The following is a 24,526-nucleotide window of genomic DNA, read 5'->3' as shown; positions in this document are numbered from 1 at the left end:
CAGCCTGGGAAGCAGCGGAGGCTGGCTCTTGGCTGGGCGCCCCGTGCCCACTCGTCCTGGGGGCACAGCACTTGGGGCTGCAGGAGGGGAGGCAGTGGCCGCCAGGGCCAACTTCCTGGGGGAGGGGCATGTGAGCTGGAGTCAGTGCCCAGTTGGCTGTGGGGGTGGGGAGTGAAGGAGGACTTCCCTGGAGGGTGGGAAAGCAGAAGCCTGGTGTTGGAGGACCAGCCCTTCCTTCCCTCCCAGGCCAAATCCTGTTGGGCTGTGGGCCTCGTGGTTGTACTTCCTGCTGTCCTGCTCTCCTGCCGTCTGCCGTCCAGGGCCTCCCTGAGGCCACCCCTTCATCTCCTGCAGGGTCTCATGGCACTGCCGGGAGCCCCCTCGAGCGAGCGGGGTGACCAAGCACCTGTCCCTCCCAGGTCCTGCCCCTTGCTCTCCACTGGAGCCTCTCCTTCCCTGCATGGACGGCTGCTCCTGCTTCCCTCTCCCTGGCAAAGCCATCTCAGCCAGGTGCCCCTGTCAGGCCAGAGCCCGGCCCCCATAGGCCCCTGGACCTGTGGGCAGCAGTCCCTGGTCCACAGCTCAGAGGACCCTCCTTTTGTCCAGCCTTCATCTCTGGGACCACCACAAAGTCCCACCTGATACATCCGGCTGCCCCCACATACCCAGGCCTCTCACTATGGGGACAGCGGCCGCTCCTGCAGGACCCAGCCCCATCCCAGGTCCCATCCCCAGCAGACCTCCAAGGTGGCCTGTGCCCGATGCCGCAGTGCCCAGAGCAGGCGGCAGGAAACGTTTGCTGCAGAATGTCTTCGAGGGCCCGGGGCTGTCACCCCGGACAAGCCCCTGGGCCAACTTGGAGGACAGTGTGGTCCTGACTGCCCCTCTGTGTGGAGGGTTCGGGGTCTGGGACCCAGGTCTGGACACTGTCCTGTTCCCACGCCTCCCACACTGGGCGCCCCGCCGAGCTTAGACACTGAGTCCCTGGCTGGGGAGCAGGGAAGCGGCCACATGCACACAGGCGGCTAACGAACGACTTGCCCGCGTCTCACAGAGCCAGTCTGTGGGTGTGAGGCACCCAGGCGGGGCCCCTGGAGGAGGTGGGGTGACACTAGGCGCGGCCACACCCAGCCCAGGAGCAGCAACACGCTGGGGTGCAGGGCTTCCAGCTCATCCCGTCCTGGGGCCCGCCATGGCCCACACCACTCCCGTCAATCACACAGGGCACCCTGTCCAGTCCAGCCCAGCACTGGGAGGCAAGGAACACTTGAGCCTGTAGGGTGAGGAGTGTCCAGGGTCACCCCGAACAGGAGGGCAGGCAGGACGGTGCCCTCGGGGGGGTAGCACTTCTCAGGAGGGGCCCTGGACAGGCACGAGGACACCTGCTTACAATGCTGATTCTGGGGCCCTTGCATGCTTGCAGATTCAGACACTCTGGGAAGGCCCAGGGGTCTGCATTTCTATCATACCTCCAGAGGACCCTGTAAGGGGTCACAGGCTGGGATCTGTGCTGGCGATGGGCAGCATCCTGGATGGCTGCCAGAGCTGACCCGGGCCAGGTGAGGGGCCCCTTCACCCCAGCGTTGGTGCAGACGAGATGCCCTCTGGACCAGGGGGCAGTGGGGAGATGTCGTGAGTCAGCACACTCGGGGAAAGGAAGGCTCAGGACCTGCACGGAGGGCGCAGGACAGGCCGTCAGATCCCGGGGACACTGAAACCACCACGTAGCCGACCAGAGATGGGTCAGAACAACACAGTATAGCCACAGGATGGAATATCACACAGTCACCAAAAGCATGTGTTTACAGATTTAAGGCACGGAAAAACGCTCACGGCACAACACTCGGAGAACTGTTGTAAGAACTTGTACGAAATGGCGAGTTTGCTTTGTGGGGCCCTAACTGCGCTGGAAAGCGTATCAGGGTGCATTTCACCCAAGTGTGAAAAGTGCTTATTTGGGGTGTGGAATTGTGGATGTGTCATCTCTACGATCAGAAGGGGAATGAGAAGCACTCCCTGAGCAGCTGCCAGGGGCCAGCGCCCTTCTAGCTGGGGCAGCACAGGGGACCAAGAGGACAGACATGATTTTAGTACTCGGAGCACACACAGCTGTGCCGCTCTCCCCTGGGCTCAGAGCAAGGGCTCAGGCAGGACTCAAAATGAGTGAGTGACTGAGTCCACAGAGGAGAACGCCCCAGGTTCCCACGGTGAGCTGTCTGGGAGGACAGTCGGGCAGGCTGGTCACTTCCAGTTAAGAAGTGCTGGCATCACAGTCACTAAGGGGTGGGGACAGCGCAGTCAGTCCCCATGGCCAGGCTTGCCTCCCAGGGAGGCGCACGGGGTCAGACCACCAGCCTCAAGGCCAGGGGCAGGTAAGGCCGAGAAGCAGAGGCCGAGACACAGGGTCCCAGGCCCGTCTGGCACTGCTGCCTTGGCCATCCTATGGACAGGCTCAAGGGGCAAGGCAGGAGCTGGAGCCAGTGCGCGGGGACGGTGGCCTGGCCCAGAGCCGTGACTGTGGGGGTGCGGGGAAGTGGGACATGTTCCCAAGGCATAGCTGCCGGCCCAGTGCTGGCTCCAACAACGTGGGGACGAGGACGGGCGGGAGGCACTAAAGAGGATCCCGGGCTGCCTGGACACCCTGGATGGTAAGGAGGCAGCTGGATCCGGGGGTCTGGAGGCCCCAGAGGAGCCCTCGGAGCCTCAGTTTCCTCACATGTACAGGGTGACTGTCTTTTCTATCCTCTGATGGGCCGACAGGGACGAGGTCCAGGCAGACGGGCCGGCCCCAGCTTGCGCGCCACACCAAGTAGCCAGATCACTCCAGCACCCTCCCCCACCCCTGGATCTCCTCCTTTCTGCTCTCCCTCCTCCCGGGGCACCAGCAGGAAAGGAACCTGCTGAGGAGGGGTGGCCCAGGAAGAGCAGGAAGGGCCTGGGCCACCCTGGGGCCTGGCCTGGGGCTCAGTGGACAGGGTCCTGTCTGCCCTCTGGGGCTGCAGCCCCTCCTCCCAGCTGGGTGCTCTTGTGTTTTGCTTGGGTGTTTGGTGAGTTCAGAAGAAGCAGAGCTGTGCTACCAGAGCCACCTGCCAGACGGCTGTTCTTGTGGGTCAGGGAGGGTTTCCCAGATGGCTTGGAGTTGGTGGCCAGAACAGCTGTGGCAGTGATGGCTGGACATGTGTCACAGGCATACTCAGATGGGGGCACTCTGCTGCACAAAGGGGAAACTGAGGCTCGCAGAGAAAACGACAGCTCCCCTGGGTGGTGATCTGGGAGAGGCAGGATAGGGACGGGGGCTTCAAGGTGGAAATGCAGGGAGCAGGTACGGTTGTGGAGCCCAGCCTCCTTGGCCAAACCTGCTGTCAACACTCCCCCCTCTCTGAGTCCCACAGGCACCACTGCCCACCTCAACTCCCACTCAGGGCTCTACATTCTGGGACTGGCCCCAAAGTGTCCCAAAAGATAAGGAGGGTGAAGGTGGGTCAGAGCACCACGGGTGAAGGCAGCAGGGGCTGGAGCAGGCCCTGGGGGAATGGGTGGGGGGCACCTGGGGGCACACCTTCTCTACCATCCCAACAGCTTAGTCTTGGATATGCGACCAACGGACACTGCACCCCTGTAACAGACTTATGGGCCCCCACACAGGGTGCCTGACACCTTCATGGACGTCACCCACCGAGCACACCCTTCCCCCAATGAAGGAACAGAGGCCACGAGGTGACACACTACCCAAGGCCACCAGCTGCGGCTCCCAGTGCCATAAATCAGGATGTTCCTTTGCATCCCCAAGTCCCCACTTTGGGTGGGGAAACGGGAGCCCCTCGCCATCATAGCCAGGCTCACTGCCTCTCAGTCCTCACGCCGCCCTGAGTGGACGTTCCACCATGGCCAGTCCTATGGGCCACGGCACAGCTGCTGTCTCCATGCAGCTGCCGTGTCAGCAGGCAAGTCCCCCTCAGCAGAGCTGCTGCTGTCCACGCCCACCAGCAGCACTGGTCCAGGTTGTGTAGGGCCTTAGTGATAAAATGATTCTTGACAGTTTCCAGAGCCTTACAGCTGACCACATACAGCTGCTCTGGCTTGAGAAGAAGCAAAATGATGGGTGCCGTTTCTAAAGGGGGGTCACCACACACCACAGGAGTGAGTCCTTGCTAGAGCAATAATCTGTGTGCTGTTTCTGATGGAGACTCAGAAAGCACTGATCTCTAGGGAGGGTCTCTTCTAACTTCCACGTGTGATATATGGGCCCTGTCAGAGGGCCAAGGCATCCATCCATCCATCCATTCCACCACCCACCATCCATCCATCCATCATCCATCAACCCATCTATCCATCCATCCACCATCCATCCATCCATCCATCCACCATCCATCCATCCATCCATCCATCCACCATCCACCATCCACCATCCATCCATCCCTCTACCCATCTATCGTCCATCCATCTATCCATCTATCCACCATCCATCCATCCATCCATCATCCATCCATCCACCCACCCACCATTCATCCATCCATGATCCACCCATCCACACAACAAGCCTGCTCTTTGCCAAGCAATGGGGTGGGGACTGAAGGGGCAGAGGCCAGAGGGGCAGGGCCAGCCTGGAGAGGGGTATCACTCAGCTTGACACAGGCACCTGGGCTCAGGGCTGGCCCACGGTATGTCCTGCTGGACAAGGGTCAGAGCCAGGGGCATGTAAGAAAGTGTCCTCTCAGCCTGGGTGGGCATGGGAGGCACCTGTTTGGATCCACTTGCTTCAGAATAAATGCCTTCCCTTCTCTCCTTCAGCTGTGATTCCAGCAGCCTCCACACCCTGCCTCCTGTTCCCACCTTGACCACAGCTCTGTAGTTATTTCAGGCAAGATGTCCTGGGCATCGCTCCCTCAAGGATTCCATTGTCTTTCCCACTGAGTAGAGAGAAGGTGAAGGGGACTCACTATGTCCACATGGCAAGTGTTTTTCAGATGATATCTTTGTTTCAGGAAACAGCTCTCATGGAGATATATGTTTTGTTAGCAGCCAGAATGTTGGTTTCTGATGAAACCCTTTGTTTTGCCAGCAGATCTTCCCACTCTAGAGCTGTTTCTCCCGGTTGTTTTGGCAAGGGCAGATGTTTTTAGTGAGGCTGTGAAGAGGGCCAACCACTTTCATAATATTTTCACCTGTTACTGAGTGGGAAAGTTGAGCCTGGCACAGCTCCTAAGGGACATTCTGATGCAGTGTTGTGTTAAGAGCGTGCCAACGTGAGTTATCTCATTTCTAAGCTGCTAGGGCCTCCTCCAGCTCAGCAGACCCTGAACACAGCTCTGCCCTGCTCACCCCACACTTCCAGAAGTCAGTGCTGCCCCACCATCCAAATCCTGGTCCAGAGGGACTTTCAGCAGTGTGGTATCTACAGGGAGAATGGTCGTCTCCTCCCACCACCGTCGCAGAGCCAAATGCTGCCCCAAGGTTAGGAGGCCTCCCTGACGGGCACAGGAAAGGCCGTGCCCGGCTGTGGAGTTGTCGCAGTGATGGACGAGCGAATGGTGTTGGTGGCTGTGGTGGAAGGGGGTGGGGTGGCAGTACATGAACTGGCAAGGAGGACAGTAGTGCCACCCATGTGGATGGTGGTGGAGGTGGTGTTGAAGCTGGAGGGATGATGGAGGAGGTGACAGTGCTGGTGGGGGAGTTGGGAGTGCAGGGAGTGGTCCTGACAGGGAATGATGCTGTGGCCTGTGTGTGTGTGTGTGTGCGCGCTGATTGATGGTGGGTTGATGACACAGGGTGGTGGAGGTGATGGTGATGGTGCTGGAAGTGGCAGAGACCATGGTTGCTGTGATGTGGTGGGGGTGACAGTACATCAGGATGCCCAGCACCTTTCTAGTCTGGATTCAGGGCAAGTCCAGGGGCCACCAGGTGCCAGTGCACGGTGGCCCACCCACAGGAAATGCTGAATGCAGTGATGAGGCCCATTTCTTTCTCTCAGTGGCCCACTGAGAATTACTGACCCAGGGTCCCGCCCTGGGAGTGGTGGAGACAGAACTGGCATGTGCCTGCTGTCTGTGAAAGAACCAAGACGGGGCCAGGACTACCCCACCGCGATGCGGACCAGCCACCGGTCAGATGCGCTCAGTGCACGCTGTCCAAGCTCCAGTCCGGCCAGGCCAGGGCAGAGGCCGGGACAGACGCCGGGACAGGAGCGCGCCGCGCTCCAGTCGCCAAGGTGGCCCTGCTGCCGCTCGCACCCCCACCCGGCCCGCCTCTCATGCGCGCCGCTGTCCGGCCTTGGCCGCAAGGGAGGCAGCGCTGTCCTCATTCCACCTCTGGCCGCCGTGGTGCCAAGCTGCTGCTGGCGGCGGCAGGAGTCAGGGCGGCGGGCGCGCAGCGGCGGGGGCGCAGCGCCCTCCGCGGCTCGGGGTACTCACGTAGAGTCCGGAGTGCTCGGTGCCGAAGAACGGGAAGGGCACGGAGAGTGGCTGCAGCCCCGAGCCGCCGTCGTCTTGCTTGAGAGTGACGGCGTCGCCGCGCTCCGCGCCGAACGGGTAGAAGTCGCCCAGGGCCACCGCGCCTCGCACTCCGCGCGCGCCGAGTCCCAGGGCCGCGGCCAAGAGCAGAGCCCAGGCGGCGCCGGGCTGCATCGCCGGCGGTGGGCGGTGGGGATAGAGCGGGACGGAGCGGGCACAGAGCGGGGACAGATCTGGACAGAGCGGGGACAGAGCGGGGACGTAGAGGGGACGGAGCAGGGAGAACGGGGACAAGCGGGGACTCAGCAGGGACAGAACGGGCCTTTGCGGTCCACGCGGGCTGAGGCCGCGGTCGGGAATGGCCAGCAGTGCCGGGCTGTGTGAGGGCAGCGCGGCCGCGCCCTCGGTGGCTCCGCGCCCCTTGCCCGCGCGCTCGGCTGGGCCGCGCTCTGGTGGCAGCTCCGCGGAGGAAGGCGCCGGGCGGGACCGTGATCGGGGATGGCCCCGCCCCTGGGGCCGCGATTTAAATATCTAGCGGGGTGGCCACACGGGCCGGGCCGGGGCCAGGGCGGGGCCATGCAAATAAAGCGGCTCTTAAAGCGCCAGGCGCGCTGGAGCACGCGGGTGCCCTGTGTCCCTTCCCCTGGCGCTCAGGGCGCATTTCGGCCCCGCGCGTCTTGGAAGCCCAGCCTGCGGCCCCCGCGTCCCCCGGAGCTCCCCTGGCCAGGGCATTAGCTAGATGAGGGCTTCGCGGGCGCGCCTCCTGCGGTGGGGGCCGTCCTCCTCCTCCGTGAGTCCCCTGCCACCAGTGGTACCCACCGAGCAGTTCTGGGACAGACCTTAAGGCAGTCGGTGCCTCTTTAGGTTGCTGCCTGGCCAGAGGACCCGGTCACCCCCTGCCAGAGTGTCACCAGTGGGGGGCCATCCTGGCTGAGAAGTGCCTGGATGAGCCCTTCTGGAAGTGGCCAGAGGCTTCCCCACTCTGCCCACCCCAGCTGCCTCTCCCCCCCCCCCCCAGGCCCTGAGCCTGGGGATACTGGATTCCTGCGCAGGGGCTAGGCTTCCCATCTGGTTTAATACGGGGATGACCCCTGGCCTGGGGGACCTCAGGGTATTAAACAAGGTATTTCTGCCCTGGAGGTTTGCTGATGGGTTCAGGGGTGTAAGGGAACCTCACAGCAAGGGAATCTTGGCAAACTCCTGAGTAAAACAGCCTAAAGAGCCGTCAGTGGGAGAAGACTGGTGCACAGGACCCTGGGGCAGCGGGTTGACGCCACTGGGCCTCCAGGTGGGAGTAAGACAGCTGGAGCCTACAGTTCAGATTCTCTGTCCCCAGCCTGGGGCCGTCCCAGCCCCTCTCCTGCTTCTGGTACCGCTGACCTCAGACGTCACTCTGAGCATTTGTCCCTCTTCAGGGGCCAGCATCTGTCCACTCCACATCCTCAGGCCCAGGGTAGGGCCCCACTCTTAGGGCCTCCGTCCCTCCCCCATCCTCCCTGCTCCCTGGTGTTGGGTGACAGTGATTGCAAGCCAAGCCTGGGACCCCTGAAGACAAGGTGCACCCCCCAAAGATGAGCAGAAAGAGCAGGACAGTCACAGCAGCCACCACCGAAGTCCTCAGGGGTTTCATATTTGGCTTTGTGTTTTTCTGTATTTTTAAAAACGTCTTCAATGAGCATGCATTGTTTTGCAGTCAGAGCAAGGAACATTAAATGTGGTTTTTAAGAACTAGTGGAAGGGTCTCTGTGTGGTGTGTGACTCTGGGGGCTACCGGTTTATGCAGATCCCTTTAGGCTGGAATCAGCATCGGACAAGAATTTAAAGAGGATGACCCTGTCCTAGCACCACTCTGAGAGCGAGCACCCCTTAAACTTCACCCTAGTCCCACGCTGCTCAGCTGTGGGACGGCCAGGCCTACGCCAGGCTCCTGGCATGGAGACCCCCCAGGACAGCAGCACAACAGTAGTTCCAAGAAATGAAGGATGAGAAAGGTCAAGGCCTCTCATCTTTGGAGGGAAAAGTAGATGACGTCTAATTTCAGGGGCTGTGCTGAGAACAGAACCCCAACTTCACACGGCTCTCGGGAACCTGGGAAGGAGAGGAGCACCCCCACTTGTCATCCACTCACACACACCCACAGTCACACACATGCGTGCATGCACACTCGCACGAGTACCTCACACATTCATTCTCTCTCACACACATACTTTCCCACGTGCTCACATGTGAAGACAACACTCACATGTCCACGCTCACTCATTCACACCCTCACATATACAGACCACAAACATCCATACACACTTACTGACACACACCTGTCATTGTCTCACATGCTCACAAGTCACACACACACACACACAGTGCCAATCGGGGTGGGGGCATCAGGGTCTGACCTCTCCTAGACCTGTCTACCACCTGCCTGGCCTGCCTCCGCCCACTATACTCTCTTCCTCTGAGAAAGCTGCCCAGACCTCGCTTGTTTCTGGCGTCACCTGGCGCCCACAGCTGCCGCACAGCCCAGCATACCCCCAGGTACCTGGTGCTCAGGAGATGAACCCAGTGAGGCCTGTTTCTCCAGGCATGGCGGGAGGGCTTGGCTTACGTAGGGGGGCTCAGCCCCACCACTCATGGGGACCCCCTGGGAGGCTTTCTGAGGTGCTCAGGCCCAGGCCCCACCTGAGAGCCTGAGCTCGTGACCTGGGTGGGGGTCAGCCGCGCGCAAACACTGGGGTCGTGGCCCCCAGCGAGGCCGTGCTCGCACCTTATGGCCTTCACCTTAGACTAACCGCTGCCCAGCCTGGGAGACCGGGGGTTAACATGAGGCCTCAGGACCACTGGGCATTACCTTACACACACACACACACACACACACACTCTCTCTCTCTCTCTCTCTCCACAGGCAAAAAAGAGAAAAAAGGGTTTTTTTCAGGTGCTAAAAATATTATCAGGAAATAGTTTTCAGCAACGTGCTGTTTTAGGTTCCCCTCCGGACTCAAGGGCGCCTTTGTCTCTGCCACAGAAAGTCCACATTTATCAAAACCAAAATGGTTTATCAAAGCAGGCTCATGTTCTGTGGCAGGAAACCTGAGCCTCCCCACCGGCCTGTGACATTTTAATTTAGGGCCTGAGTGTGTGTGCAGTTTAGATGGGGAACTCGGAGCTGACCTCTGGACACTCCAGGACTTGGGGCTCTGTGCAGGGCAAGGAGGCCAGTGTCCTCAGCTGGCCCAGTGGGCTGGTCCCTGCAGGGCTGGGGGCAGGGGCTCCAGGTGGGACTGCTAGTGGCAGGGGCTGGCAGGCTGCACTCCCCAACTTTCTCTCCTTTCCTCCAAGAGGCAGCCAACAGGGCACAGATCTCCCCAGAGCAGCTGGTCCTTCCATGGAGGTGAAACCAGAAGGCCCTGCCCAAGGTAACCTCACACCTGCTCAGGGAGTGAGGTTGGGAGGTCACAGAGCCCAGAGGGGCAGGTGGGATCTCCTGCAGAGGCCCGCCCCACCTGTAAGGCCCTCCCATGGAGGCCGAGGTGGGAGGGCCTGGCTGAGGGCGCACAGCTGTCTGCAGAGCCCTCCTACCTCCCCACTCAGTCCCTCCACAGCAAGGGAGCATAGCCTCCACAGAGCCCCCACACACCCGGACAGCCACGATGGGACTTCTGCTATTGATTTTACGGAAATGATCCTGAGATATTTGTTGCTGTTTTAGTTCAAGAAAGTAGAGAGGAACCGCAAACACTTTGAGCTAGAGGTTCTGCAAGGAGGCGTGTGAATGGTTACAGGTGGGCTCAGGTGCTCTCCCTGCCCTGAGGTGATGACAGGCAGTGTCACCCATCCCCCTCCAGCCCTGAGGCCAAAGACCCACTTTCTGAGTGTTCCATGACTGCAAGGATGGCCGCAGTGGAAGGTACTTAGGAGACCCAGGGCCTGTCGCTGTTTAGCAGCCAACAAAATCATGCTTGCGTGGCGTTTCTAATGACGTGGGAAAACGCTAGTGACATATGTCAGGTAGAAGTTTTAGAAAAGAGTATTCAAAGCAGCATATGCGTTGACTTCAGCCTTCTGTGCTTGTCCGGGAGAAGAAGCCTCAAAGCTCACCAAGGGGTCTGCAGCTGATGGGCCACGGCTGGTGGTGACTTTCTTCTTTATGTGAAGAATATCGATGTTTTAGAAGCCCACATATCTACAGCCCTGGTCCTGCCGCCCATTTCCTGCCCAGCTGCAGCCAAGCGGGGGCCTTTGCCTCCCTGGCAAGCAGGGTGCTTTGGAGGCTGGGCCTGTCTCCTCAAGTGCTCTGTTACCGTCACGTGGGGTGTCATCCGGGCTCTCTAGTCCTGCTCCCCACATAAGAAAGCAGGACATGGTGAGGCCAAAAAGGAACACCCATGGAGCCATAGATAGGGGAGTCACACCACTATATTCTCGCTGGTGGCTGGGTTGGAGACACAGGAATCAGGAGCCACACGATCCGCAACCTGCCATCCGCTTCTCTGCCACCCAACCTACCAACAACCTCCTCGCCAGGGTAGCCACGGCAGTTATATCAGTGGCTAATGGCTCACTAGTTACAGCTGACAGCCAACTAGCCACAGCTAATGGCCATTCAATCACAGTTGATGGCCATTTACTACCTGAGCCAGCACCTTTCCACGTGAGGTCGAGAGCCTGGAAACTGCACTCCTGGCTCTGTCCCCACAGTCACCTTCCCCTGTCTGGTCTGTCTGGGGCGGCACCACCTTCCTTCCGCCTGTGTGCTCCCGGCTTGGCCCTTTCCCTTGGCTCTCCCACTCTCTTGCTCTCTTGGGGATGAGCCCCCTCCGGCTGTGGGCCGAGCCACAGCAGCTGTAGGGTGACAGAGCTGCCACTGTTTGCTGACACTTCCGATAGGTTTGGTGTCAACTTGGGCGATATCTATGTAAGACTCACCAGGATCCTCTGGGGTGGGGTCACCCCACCTTACAGAGGAGGAAACTGAGGCCTAGAGAGCCTGTCCAGGATTGCGCAGCTGCAAAGGGGTGGAGCTAGGACTCCTTCCCGTCCAAGGCTGGCAACTTCCAAACGGATGCCAAGATCTGCTGGGTCTCTTACAGGCCGGGAGCCTCCATGTGGGACAGCAGGAGAAGCAGCAGTGTGGTCCTTCCCTGGAGTTCCAGGGACCAGGGCCGGGTAGGAGCAAGCTACCTTCCTGGTCCTCTCCCCTGGGACTCTGGGGAGGCCATGGGCAGCAGTACAGTCCTGCCCTTCACAGCGGGACTAGCCCCTACCCTGTCCTCTTCCTCCTCCTCACCTCCAGGAGGATAGGCAGATGGCACTGCTCCAGCATCTGGGCACTGGGCCTTACCTTGCTCGGGTCACTTGGCCCAGCTCCGTCCTCCAGGCAGGACCCTGAGCCCGCAGCCTCACCGGGCAGACAAGGGGGGTTAGACTAGCGTGGGGGACTCGGGCCCTGCCTCACCTGTAAATTGGTGCCCCCAAGGGCTGTTGTGAAAATAGAGGGAAGCGATTCTAAACTCCTCCGTAATTGTAGAATCTAACACAACAGGTCTTAACACTCATCATTGGAAATGCTGAAGAAAACACCCATTTATTCCCATTAGACAAATCCTTTTCCTAATATACCACTGGATGTGGAATAAGTACGAATAGGGTCATCTACATTGACTGAACTATTCGCTGAAATGTCACAATCTTCGAGGCCTCTGGCACTTTGATGTCTCCCCTGAGAGACCAGGAGCATCCTGCACTTGCCAGTGAGTGTGTTTGTCAAATCCTGGGCGGCTTTAATTTTAAATCTGAGAAATCATCCTGACCCCTTTCATGTCCGAAGTGGATTCCTCTTCCATCCATGCTCCTTGCTGGGAGCTTCGGTCCCAAAGTTGTGACTTGGGGATGCCAGTGGACACCGCAGGGATGCAGAGAAGAAAGCGCTGTCACAGACTCCAACCTCTGGCTTCTGGCTCCTTCCTCCCACCTCCCATCCCTGAGGGACCCAGTGTTCACAGGCTGGGAAAGTGGGAGGTTCTGCATCTTTAATTTACAATCCAGTGAGTCACAGGGGACTGACTCAGCCACTTGCAGCCACCTGCCACTGTGACGGACCTTAGTGCCTGGATATGGAAGGTTCCACAGTGTTCGGATGTGAGGAGGTGGTAGCTGGGCCTTGCAGGACATTATGGTTTTTGGCACCAGTGGGTGGGAATGTTTTCCACATGTCTCCCCATGTTTAAAGAGCTGAGGGCACAGAACGCAGCCCGTGGCCGTGGAAGCCCACCTGACGGGGCCTGGCCACTGGGGTCTGGCCGATCAGCAGTGTGTCCAAGGCAGAAACCGAGTGCCAGGCCTGTGCCAGTGTGAGGAGGCTGTCTGTGGCTGGGGAGGGCTGTGAGAGAGGAGTGTCCGAAGTGCGTCCAGCGCCAGCGGAGGCCCAGGTCCTGAGGGCCAGGGGAATCAGAGGGTGCCTGCTGACGTGGGACTCCTGGGCATGAACGGTGGGCCCCAGGCTGCCTGTGCCCTGCGGCCCCCTCAACCCCCGAGCTTGGCCCCGAGCCGCACGAGGCATTGGTTTTCCTGTTAACAGCTTTGCTGCCCCTGGGGGTCAGGCCGTGGGGGTCAGGCCATGGGGGTCAGGCCATGGGGCTCAGGCCACGGGGCTCAGGCCGTGGGGCGTCGGTGGCAGCAGGGCTCACTTCCTGGCCCAGAAGGCCTGGCCGAGGCGGACATGTTGCCGCTGCTGCACTTCCGGGGCCAGCTGCTCCTTCAGGCTGGCCCTCCACCTGGGGACAGGTCAGGTGCTCAGAGGGGTGGGCTGGTCCCTGGCCAGTGCCCCAGAGCTCTGGAACAGGAAGGGCTGGGAGGCCACAGTCCATGGCTCCCCCGGACAGATGGTGGGTATGGGACTGAAACATTGGGCAGACAGACAGGGACGCATCATCCCTCTTCTCACCAGGGACACCCACCCATTGGGGGCACTAGGGAACCAGGCAACCGCACGCTGCAGTGGATGAACTCCTTTCCATTCAGGCCACGAACACACTAGAGCGGTAAGGAGATAAGGACCCCGGGCTGATACATTCAGCAGATGTGCTTGGTGGGTCAGGGACACTCACTCGGTGGTGGCACTCGGTGGTGGCACTGGGCAGTCACTTCCCCTCTCTCGGCCTCAGTTTCCTTATCTGTAGAATGAGGTCTCTGATAGCGTGGAGCCTGTGGGTTAGCCGGGCAGACGTGTCTGTGCGTGTGTGGGGTGGTGCAGCTATACTCCCAAGGCTCAGTCACACTTTGTTACCACCTCATCCCCACACATGCCCCTGCTGTTCCCTGACTCTGAAGGACAGGTGCAGGGGCCGCCTCTGCTACAACTGCCGCCTGCCAAGCACTGTGTGGACACTTCACACGAAGCCACCTCTGACCCTCCTGACAGGCAGAGGAGGGGGTGACCTGCCCCCAGAATCCTCTCAGGCTCCCAGTGACATGGAGGCCCTGGAGGTGGGCTGGAGCCCTCTGGGCAGCAGAGCTGACACCCCGCTGCTGGAGGGCCTCTGGCTGGAGGGTCCACTGTCAGGACTCCAGGCCTGCAGTCGGGCCCCATGCAGTGGTCGGCCTCTAAGGTCCGGTCCTGCTGGTGCTGGTCAGTCACTCCCCGAGCTGCTGGGCGTGGGCCCGCCCCAGCTCTGCTGTTTGGACTTGGGGTGACAACTTGGGCATTTTACTGCTGCTTTGGGCTGATATTTTGTCCAGGTCTTCGTCGGCCTGCTGCCCTCTGCTGGGACTGGAAGCAGGCTAGAGCCCCACCCACGGGCCTGCAGGGTGGGTCTTACATCTGCTTTAAGGGCACCTGGTTTCTGCCTGGCTGGACGGGGGCTCCCACAGGCTGAATTTTGCTGCCTCCCCCACCTGTAAATTCCTTGTCCGCGGATGGGGGTGGTCTGTCCAGTGGTGGAAGGAGCAATTCCCCCAACATGCACATGAGAGCGGCCCCTGACCTGTGCTTCCCACACCCCTCCCCATTCTGGCCACGCGCTGGTCACAAGGTCCCTTGCCTGTTCCACTACTTCCACGGGGCCCACGAAGCCCCGAGTCCTGGCTCCAGTTCTCCTGGCACCGTGTCTGAGGGGTGCAGCCTGCCCTTGCTGTCTGTGCCTGCACCTCCGTGTGTGTGCACCTCGACAGAGGCATGCTGGGCACCCCTCTGGGACCCCCGGGCCCTGGGCCCACCCCGAGGCTGGGGTATACCGAGCTCCACCGGCCGGCTGACCTGCAGCTGCTGGCTCTGCCTCAGGGCCGGTCCGCCCGGGGTGCAGGCTCCTCGGGGACTGGCCTTGTCCTGTGCCCTCCCCTCCACAGTGGCTCCTACACCACCTGTAAGAGCAGAACCTGTGGTGGCCCTCTGACAGGGGTGGGTCAGGCCAGCTTCTCTCTGGGGAGCACATGGGTGTCCCTGCAAAGGGCTCTAGGTCCCCGGAGAGGTGGGCCAGGACACCCAGCCCCACCCAGGGCCTCTGGCTCATGCAGCCAAGGTGAGAGCTGAAGGCACGTGGAGTCAAGTGATCGTCCTGCTTCAGACCATCAGAGGCCTGTCGATGTCCTCAGCTGGGGAACGCGACATCTCAGTGGCATTCTGGGCCCTCCCGGAGCCCCTCTCAGCACCCCCGGGCCTCAAGAAGCCTGGCACCCCTGCACTGCACGCACCCCTGAAGCTGCTGGCAGGACCTGCTGAGAACAGGCTCTACCCTCCCTGACCTGTCCTAACAAATCTGTCAGCGTCACTGTTCCCACTGTCTGTCCTCCTTTGAGCTGCAAGTTCCCCGAGCAGAGCCCTCTTCTTGGTCCCCCACCCCCCAAACACACTGGGCACACGAGGAGGAACGAGCTGGGGCTTAAATGTCCAGTGACCAGGAGACACACATTTCTGCTGGGAAGGTGGGTGGGGTTCCTTTTGCTCCCTGTGGAGGGGGAACAGACACCCCAGGCATGACCTGTGGTTCTCTATGTGGACAGTCTCCTCCCTGAGGCCCATGTGGTCCCGGGCCTGCCAGCAATGGGGGCAGGATCAGAGGCCAGGCCCTGCTCTCCAAACCAGGCCTGTCTACTACCCGGCTTGCCCGGCCCTGCGGGTCCTGCCCAGGCCCGGCTGCAGCCCAGGTCGGGCCTCCCTTCAAAGCCTCTAGACGTGCCCTCTCGCCCTCGGGGTGGAGCAGGCCTGGTCTCTCAGGGGCCCTGAGACAGAGTGGAGCGGTCTCAAGGGTGAAGTTATGGGGTCAGTGGTCAGAGACATACAAAAAGGATTCCTTTCTTCTTCAGGACTGAGGAAAACAGAGCCCCCGCCACTGAAAAAGGAAGTCCTGTTTCTTTAAAATTCCAGTGACAGTCCTGGAAGTGCATGTTAAAAAGAGCAAAGTGAAGTCCAAAATCAACAAACGGCCACGTCCGGGTTTCCCCTCCTGAGACACCAATAAAGGGTTTATGGGTTTTCGGCCCCTCACAGCTGACCTCCTGGAACTCATTAGCTGTTTCTTCCCTCCCCCACTGGCTCCAGGCACCCACACTGGCTCTGCTGCTCCAGGCAGTGCCATGATGGCCAGGCTCGCCCCCTCACCCCCCCACCAGGAACCCCCAGTAGCAACCCCAGGAGGTCTCAGCTTCCTCAGCGCTGGGACAGCCCTGGAGGAGTGGTAGGGTCCTGGTGACCTTACCCGGCTGCCTGACCCTCCTTCCTGGGAGGGCAGGTGACTCTGCCTGGACAACTTGGCCAGGGCTTTCAGTGACTGTCCTGACCCACTAGCCTCCGTGGCTCCATACAGACCCCAATCCTGTTCCCAGGGTCCCTGCCCCCCACTAACCTGGCCACTGCCCTCTGGAAAACACTGCTGTCCCTGAATACACCTCAGCTGGACAGTGTGTGCCTGGTGGCCAAGGCCTGCCTGGGACATGTGATGGGACAGGTACACTTCTGGAGGCTCCGGGCCCAGTAGTCCCCTTGCCCAGGGGTCTCACTGCTTCTTTGAGGCGTGTGATGAGTCTGCTCTGCAGCTGCCTCTCCTTGTTAGGAGGGGCTGCCGCATGTAGCAGTCACCCCCCCACCCCACTCCAGGGACCCTGGCTGCCCTGTGTTCTGCCTCTGCTCCTGACACACTGAACACCCTCCTTCCTACCTTGCAGTGGCCTGCGGCCTCTACCTTTTCTCACTGGTGTCCACACGCCCTGCTGGCATCTTTTTCCTTCGAAGTCTGGGAGCCCTGGCACCTGTCATCTTGTCAGTCATTCCAGCGAGGCCAAGCTGGGCTCTGTGGTCCCCCTGGTCCTTCTGCCCTTGGGCCACACTGCCCAAACAAGCCACACCCAGCACGAAGCCAGTCTTTGCAGGTATTGGTGACGCAGTGAAAAGCGCAGGGACCCACTGGACCTGAGGAGGTCCCTGCAAAGTCTGCTGGTCTGTGCCCTCAACACAGCCTCCCCCACGCCTTCTGAGAAACCCTGGTCAGACACTGTTGCCCGAAACAGCCATGAGTGACAGATGCCTGCTTCCCTTCGCACAGGTGAGCCCAGGCTGGCATGCCCCTCCCACACCCCTGCTCAAGGCCAGTCTGCAGTGGGAGGGAGCACACCTGTATCCAGACGTCTGTGCTGGGCAGGCCCGTTCCGGTCCCTGAGCCCCTCCTGTCTGTGCCCACCTCCCCCCACTTCTCTAGGAACCACCCTCTGCCCTCTCCACCACGCGCCCCTCCGCTTACCCCCACTTCTCTAGGGACCGCCCATCTGAGCCGAGTACCTGCTCCGGGTGCGTGCCTGGCCGCGGGCTCCCCCTGCAGACGGGCCCCTTCAGGGCGCAGGGCGGCCGTGCGTCCACGCCAGATGCGCCTCTCAGCGCGCTGTGCCCCCGCCTCCTGCTCTCCGCGCTGCCGAGGGCGGAGCACCTGGGCAGGGAGAGGTCGCGCGTGGGCGCCCGGCTCTGCTGATGTTTTATCCCTGAGTGGCGCGTCCACGGTTGACCCTCTGTGTAGGGGAGCTTACTGTGGAGTAAGGAAGCCCCGCGTGTCCCCTCCCACCTCAGTTTCCCCGCCTGTCAGCTGGGGACTGGATGGTGTCTGAACACCTGGACCTTCATTTAGGCCCAGGGACTGATGCAGGGAGGGAAGGCAGGCCCTGCCCTCTGGGGGCCCTCACCTGCTGCAGGGGCTCCAAGGCACCCTCGGCCTCCTGGCACCTGTACCCGCGGCGGGCGAGCTGCTCCTCCAGCAGCCTTCTCCTCAGGGCCCGGCCCTGGCGGTGCCTCCTGCTGTCCCCCAGGGCCTGGTGCAGCGCGTCCAGGTGCTCCTGCGGACAGCAGACAAAGGCCCTCCTGGAAACTCGGGCCGGGTTCCGGGGAAGCAATGGAAGGGCCGCTGCCCAGACCCCACCGCAGATCACTGACGTGTGAGCAGACAAGGTCAAGTTCAATGTGCACAGATCAGGCGATTTATGATGCATCCATGGGGGGTCTTGTCAGCACAGGCTCCGCGTGTCAGGTTTCTGCTGCGGACAGAGTGGCCTCAGACACATCTGGTGTCCTCCCGGCCTCCAGCCTTGGAATGAAGACCACAGAGTCCTCCCAAGCCCATGGAGCCTGTGCAGCGACCCCCCCATTCACCACAAGCTTCCCTGCCGCACGGCCCTGCCCTCCATGCCCACTGCCATTGCCCTGGGCCTTCTTTCCCTGCTGTGCAGTGGCCTCCCTGCCATCCCTCTGCCCCAGCCAGCCATCTGCCTTTGTTGTTGTCCCCTGGGCCCCAGAGCCGGCATGCACTGGGGCCTGGCGATCTCCTGTGAGTTCTACGAAACGACCCGCCATAGGAAACTTGTGGTCTGGCTGGTGACACATCACGGCTTCATAAGGCCGTGAGAGTCTCCAGCTTTCGAATCTTCCTGTGTGTTCTGTGGGCGAAGTGGCCAGTGCCTTCTGGTGCTGAGGACTCTAAAAAGGGTGTCGACACCCTGCTGTGGGTGTTGGAGCAGGAGGCGGAGGGGAGGGCCCTGGTGGTGTCCACACAGGAGCCCGTGGGGGCTTGGACTCAAGGGGCTGGGAGTGGGAGGACTTAGCCATAGCCTGGGGGGCCATGTGGGGTGAGGGTTCAGAGTTTGGTCTTGAGAAGTGCCCAGGTCATTGGACTGGTGGACAGTGTTGCAGAACCAGGTGGCTCTGGAGGCCACAGGAGGGCAGGGGTACCCTGGTGAGAGGGGAGAAGGGGACAGACAGGTCCTGGCAAGGTGGGTGTCAGAGCAGAGAGAAGAGGAGATGGCAGTGCAGGGAGCTGGCAGAAATCGGAGGGAGATGTCAGTCCCTTTGTGGGGTGCCCCAAGGGGTCAGGTAGACACAGACCCAAAGTATCCTTTGGATGGGACCAAACATTGCTGATGACATTTGTGAGTGTGTGTGTGTGTGTGGGGGGAGGCGCTGAGGGAAGCCTGGCTGGGGGAGGGAAGACAGGGCCGCTCAAGAGAAGTGTGAAATGTGGGGGTAAGAGAGAGACTGGGCACAGGTCCAGGGAGGGAAAGCCTGAAGGGACCCCCACTGACCCAGGCAGGCTCCAGCCCTCACGTTACAGGGTCCCTGTCCCAGCAAACACGTGTCCATCACAATGACCACAGTGGTCATGTCCCGGGCACTATGTGTCCAGAGCCATCATGTCCATCCTGTCACTCGATTCTCACTAAATGTCGGCCACTTACAGGAGGGCTGCTTGGAGGAGGGAGAGGACTGGGCACCCCGCAGTCCTGCTGGGTGCCGGGGGATGGGCGGGGGGCCCTGTACACACAGTGTGTGTGTCTAACACTTGAGTACTTTAAAAAAGGAAAGGGAGGAGGGCAATGCTTGTAGCTAAAATTGTGATGTTTCACTCTTCCTTGCAATTTGGAAAGTTACAATTTTCTGTTTGTACACATTTTCCAGTGGAAAAGCAGAGGTTTTCTTCAAATATGGCTTAAATATTTCATGGGACTTTAGAGGCCCGAACCACTTATGTGAAGCATCACACTCTTGTAATGGCTCCACTTTTACGGAATCCACAGGAGCCGTGATAATTGCATGGTGCCCCTTTATGAACATCACCCTGTGCCCGCTAAGTGACTCTCACCTCCCGTGTCGCTTTGGTTCCAAGTCCTGATAAAATGCGGCTGGCTGAGCAAGCCTCACAAACACTCTGTGGGTCCAGGTGGCTGCTGGGAAGTGTGACTCCAACCCTCTGCCCAGCCATGAGCATCAGCTCCCGGGGCTCTGCCCTGGGAGGCCGGCTGGGAAGAGCCTGGGCTTGGGGCAGGGGCGCAGGACTTTGTGTGCCCTTGGACCAGGCCCCCAGCCTCAGTTTCCCCATCTATGATGGCTGTGATGCAGTCTCATAGGGTTCTTGTCAGGACCCAGAGAAGGATGGCAAGAGGGCTGTAAGGTGCCCCACGCATCTGGGGGCTACTGGTCTTGCAGAACGGAGGGTGGAAAATGTCTCGTGCACTAACACAGTGGATGGGGTCTCATTAAGCATCCTGCCTGTTGCACTGTGAAGAGCAGAGCATGCTCCCCCCCACCCCACCCCCCAAACCATCCTGTGAGCCCTTGGCGTTCAGCCTGATACCTTTTCATCTCCTGGGTGACAACGGATCAACTCAGTTGGCAGGTGGCCAGCATCCTCTGACCGCCCCCCCCCCCACTGTGGGCAGGTGGTGGGGGACAGTGCACAGGCCTCCAGGTCCTGCCCTCCAGAACCAGCATTGGAACTGCTCAGATAAGGGGGTCAGCACCCCGCACTTAACAGTGGGACTCAGTGGCCCAGATAGGAGCCCAGGGTCTGGTGTCAGTTAGTGGTGGCTGAGCACCGCTGGACTCCGCCCTTTGCCTCTGGCCTCTTTGCTCAGCCTGTGCCAATCCCTCCTGCTTCAACCACACTAGCATTGTAATCAGTTTTACTAGGCTTTTGCACAATTTCCTTGGAAAATCTCAAACATCTATTCTTCCCTGTAAACTCTGCAATCAGCTTGTCCAGTTTCCCTCCAAACATACCACAAACAAATAGATAAAACCAAACCAAGAACGCAAACCAGCAACCAGCAACCAACAAACCGGGAACATAAACATAGATCCACCCAGAAGCCGATCAAAAGACCCTCTTTTGTGCCCAACCCACACCCTCTTGCCAGCGAGACTAGAAATAGTGACAAAAAGAGGCACAAACGTAATTATTCTTTTTAAAAAGCCCCCTTCAATTAAAGAAGTAAAAACTGAAACTTCTAGAAAATGGGTAAAAAGGAAAAGCCGCATGGGACACAGCAAACCACTATTAGTGAAAACGTGGCAACACTGATGCTCTTACTATTGGAAGAAAAACCCCAAACCTAAATACACCACTTACTCAACTTAAGAAATCAGAAACATTACAACAAAAAGCGGATATTAATAAAGATAAAAGCTGAAATGAATAAAGTAGACAAAAACAGGAGAAGAGATAAAAGTTGATTCTTTGAAAAGACCAAGAAAGCAGAGGAACCACTGGCAAGGTGGGCGGGGAGAAACAGAAACAAACCTCCAACATCAGAAAAGAAACAGACCGAACTGCAGATATAAGCACAGACGTAAATACAACGACGTCAAATCATGTGCACTTAAAAACAGAAGGTGGGTGACTCCCAAGTGACAGACACTGACCCCAGAAGGGATGGAAAACTGAAACGGGCCCGCGACAGAAAAGAGACGCGGAGGGAGCTGACGTGCATTTGAGATGACAGGCGGGGCAATGTGTGCAGGCAAGTTCAACATGATCCTTCTGGAAGTTTAACTCGGGACATGTAGATTATTCCACAGGATAGAAAAAGATGGAAAGCACACCAATTTATTGTATGAAGATAAAATAGTCTGAACCCACAAAAAGCTGATAAATACGGCACAATGAAGAAATACAGATGCAGACATTGGTAGTCACCTCCAGCGACAGTGTGGGCCCCACTGACTGGCATGGCCTCAGCTGCCCGGCTCTGAAGCTCCAGCTGTGCTTCTAGAACCTGGAGGAAGCTGAACCCAGGCCTGGAGGAGCATTCTCAGGAGACGAGGCGGGCGTGTGCAGTAGGGCTGGCGCTGGGGACGTGGGGAGCCGGTGAGGTTGGGTGTAAGTTTGGGTGCCACGCGGACACTGCGTCCCTGAGCCAGTGAGGCTGTGACCTGGCTCTAATCCGAAGGTAACATGGGGCAGCCTCTCCCAGGGGCACATGTGGGTGACACTAGGCCTCCTAAACATCCCTGGCTCCATGTCCCAACGCCCTGGGCTCACTCTGCATTGTTGATCTATTGAATTCCCAGGGTAGCCCAGGAAACGGGAGGGATTTGCTCTCAAACAAGAATCTTACTGTTTGCATAGCACAGCCTACCATTTAATTAGAAAAATATGTTTTTAATTAACTTTCTCTTGACAAACATGTTGGCTTATGTGAAACGGGGGAAAAATCCATTCCGTGAAAGTGAAAGAGGTTGTGTAAAACACAGACCTTGCTCTTGCAGAGCTGGCGGCTCCACAGCCTGACATGACCAGGGGGACGGCTGTGGGCACAGGGGGTGTGGCCACGTGTCCCAGGCCCCTGGCTGCTGGAAACACTTCTGCCTACGTTTGCTGTTTGTCAAAAGTACCTTGGGGCTTCCGGTGACTTAGGCGTGTCTCATCCTACTCCCAGGTGCCCACGGTGATGGCCAACAGGTTACAAACATTGGGAAAACTTTCCTCAGAGCTGGAGGCCAAGACTTTGAGGGTTCCCTCAAGATGGAGGGTAGACGGAACTAAGTGGCCTAAGAAGAGGAGAAATGGTAACTGCCAGAATCCTAAGAAAAATTTGGCAGAATACTAGTGGATTTTAGTACACACACTTTACTGGAAAATTCAGTCAATTCTTGATCAAGTAGAAAAATGAACATGGGTAGAGCGGCTCGGAAAACCCAGCAGAGGCTGCAGTATCCACGCATGTAGACCGCAAGCAGAAGCCCTCAGTCCCCCAGGGACCCCAGCTCAGAGGGCCAGGGCTGGAGGGGCTGTGGGACGTGGAGGGGAGGACTCCGGGGTGAGGGTCATGGTGGGTGAGAGACAAGAAGGCCCCCAGCCCCCTGGCGGGCAAGTAGCCAGAGGCGGAGGCTGGACAACACCGCAGCTGAGCCCCCAGGACGGGCCCTTGCCCACCCCATTCCTGGGACAGAACAGCTCTAGTGAGGACTCGGGGCTGCTCCTGTGCTGGCTCCACGTGTGGAGGTCCACGGCCCCCACGGCCCCCACAGTCTCCACAGCCCCCCATGGTCCCCATGGCCCCATAGCCTCCACAGCCCCCACAGCCCCCACAGCTCCCCACAGCTCCCACACCCCCCACAGCCCCACAGCCCCCACGGCCCCACAGCCCCCACAGCTCCCCTTGGAACCTTTCTATCTGCCTTTCATTTGGGCCTGAAATATCTGGGCAGGGACACAGGAAGTCGCCGGTGAGTTCTTCTCCACTCTCAATATTGATCAAGACAGGACCCCCTTCTTTAAAGATGCGCAGAGGAAAAAATCACTATGTAAGTACCATGTTTCCCCGAAAATAAGACCTAGCTGGACAATCAGCTCTAATGCGTCTTTTGGAGCAAAAATTAATATAATACCTGGTATTATATTATATTAAAGACTGGGTTTTATATTATAGTAAAATAAGTCTGGGTCTTATATTAATTTTTGCTCCAAAAGATGCATTAGAGGGCCAGCCCGGTGGCTCAGGCAGTTAGAGCTCCATGCTCCTAACTCCGAAGGCTGCTGGTTCGATTCCCACATGGGCCAGTGGGCTCTCAACCACAAGGTTGCCAGTTCAATTCCTCGAGTCCTGCAAGGGATGGTGGGCTCTGCCCCCTGCAACTAAGATTGACCACGGCACCTTGAGCTGAGCTGCCTCCCGGATGGCTCAGTTGGTTGGAGGGTGTCCTCTCAACCACAAGATTGCCGGTTTGACTCCTGCAAGGGATGGTGGGCTGCGCTCCCTGCAACTAGCAACGGCAACTGGACCTGGAGCTGAACTGTGCCCTCCGCAACTAAGACTGAAAGGACAACAACTTGACTTGGAAAAAAAGTCCTGGAAGTACACACTGTTCCCCAATAAAGTCCTGTTCCCCTCCCCCAATAAAATCTTTTTAAAAAAAGACGCATTAGAGCTGATTGTCCGGCCAGGTCTTATTTTCAGGGAAACACGGTAGCAGCTGTGGTTCAAGATACAAAGTCAATCTGAGGGTCTCAAATTCAAAAGAGAACAGTTATTTCAAGAAACAGAAATACGTGTCAGAAAATGTTAATTGAAGTTCTCAGGGCCAGAGCAGGGTCGGGACCTGAGAGTGAACAGTGAGATCAAAACACAAGCACCAACCCAGGACAGCAGACCAGTCAGCTAAGCAGGAGAAGACCCGAAGCTCTCCCGGGACCTGAAGGAGATGCCATCGGTGAGAAGGTGAATTTCAAGGTCAGCAAGGAGGACTGACCCCAGAGAGCCGTGCTGGGCCACTGTGAATTTCAGGACAAATGAACAGAGAAGCGTAGGGAGCACAGAGATGTTTTTTAAGTGGAAAGAACATGTAAAAACTGAGATAGATTTGATTCTGAGCACGGAGAGGGCTCTCCAAACACAAGCACAAACAACTGAGGGACTAAGTGAAGGCATTGTTTTGGTGGTTTTTGAATTTCAAAGGTAAATGGGCCTTCTGGCTTCCACTCTGCAAGAGCCCTTCAAACAGGCTATAGCCTTATATTTCTGAGGTCAGAGGGCAAACAGCTACCCTGAAGTCTAAGGAAAAACAAGCCCCTCCCAGAGAGATGGGATGGGAGCCTGACTCACCTGTGTTGCCTGTGAGCTCGAAGAATTCAGCTGACACATGCAGTTCAACAAACGACTGAAACCAGGCGTGGCTGGCAGACTTAAAAATGACCCGTACCTCTGACCCCTGATGTCATCCGCTGATTAGGTCAGATCATGTGGCAAAGGGATTTGCAGGTATAATTAAGGCCAGTGATCAGTGATCAATTAAGGCCAGTGGCTCTGAGTTAAGCAGCAAGGAGAGAGCCCACCCA

General features: G+C 58.6%; 2 protein-coding genes across 17 annotated transcripts in view; both read right to left on the bottom strand.

Annotated features, from left to right (window-relative positions):
* Positions 1 to 7,019, bottom strand: part of SNED1 (sushi, nidogen and EGF like domains 1) — a 75,373-nt gene extending 68,354 nt beyond the window's left edge. For 4 of the 16 annotated variants that reach the window (XM_074316323.1, XM_074316315.1, XM_074316312.1 and 1 more), the window contains exon 1: positions 6,411 to 7,011. In XM_074316323.1, the coding sequence (XP_074172424.1) occupies positions 6,411 to 6,623 (213 nt within the window). In that variant the 5' untranslated portion in view covers positions 6,624 to 7,011. Of the gene's footprint in view, positions 1 to 6,410 lie in introns of all 16 variants that reach the window. The other 12 variants (XR_012490662.1, XM_074316325.1, XM_074316383.1 and 9 more) reach the window with 8 other exon arrangements.
* A 4,903-nt stretch (positions 7,020 to 11,922) lies between these two features.
* CROCC2 (ciliary rootlet coiled-coil, rootletin family member 2) overlaps positions 11,923 to 24,526 on the bottom strand; it is a 67,829-nt gene continuing 55,225 nt past the window's right edge. Inside the window, exons 29-33 of the mRNA XM_074316305.1 lie at positions 17,607 to 17,756; positions 17,212 to 17,356; positions 14,698 to 14,801; positions 13,563 to 13,646; positions 11,923 to 13,216 (exon numbers count right to left, since the gene is read on the bottom strand). Coding sequence (XP_074172406.1) covers positions 13,067 to 13,216; positions 13,563 to 13,646; positions 14,698 to 14,801; positions 17,212 to 17,356; positions 17,607 to 17,756 — 633 coding nt within the window. The 3' untranslated portion in view covers positions 11,923 to 13,066. The remainder of the gene's footprint in view (positions 13,217 to 13,562; positions 13,647 to 14,697; positions 14,802 to 17,211; positions 17,357 to 17,606; positions 17,757 to 24,526) is intronic.

The sequence above is a fragment of the Rhinolophus sinicus genome, linkage group LG01, assembly GCF_036562045.2.
Source record: "Rhinolophus sinicus isolate RSC01 linkage group LG01, ASM3656204v1, whole genome shotgun sequence".
In the NCBI taxonomy this organism is placed as follows: Eukaryota; Metazoa; Chordata; class Mammalia; order Chiroptera; family Rhinolophidae; genus Rhinolophus; species Rhinolophus sinicus.
The sequence above is the reverse complement of the archived record's forward strand: the minus strand, read 5'-3'. Positions and strand labels throughout refer to the sequence as shown.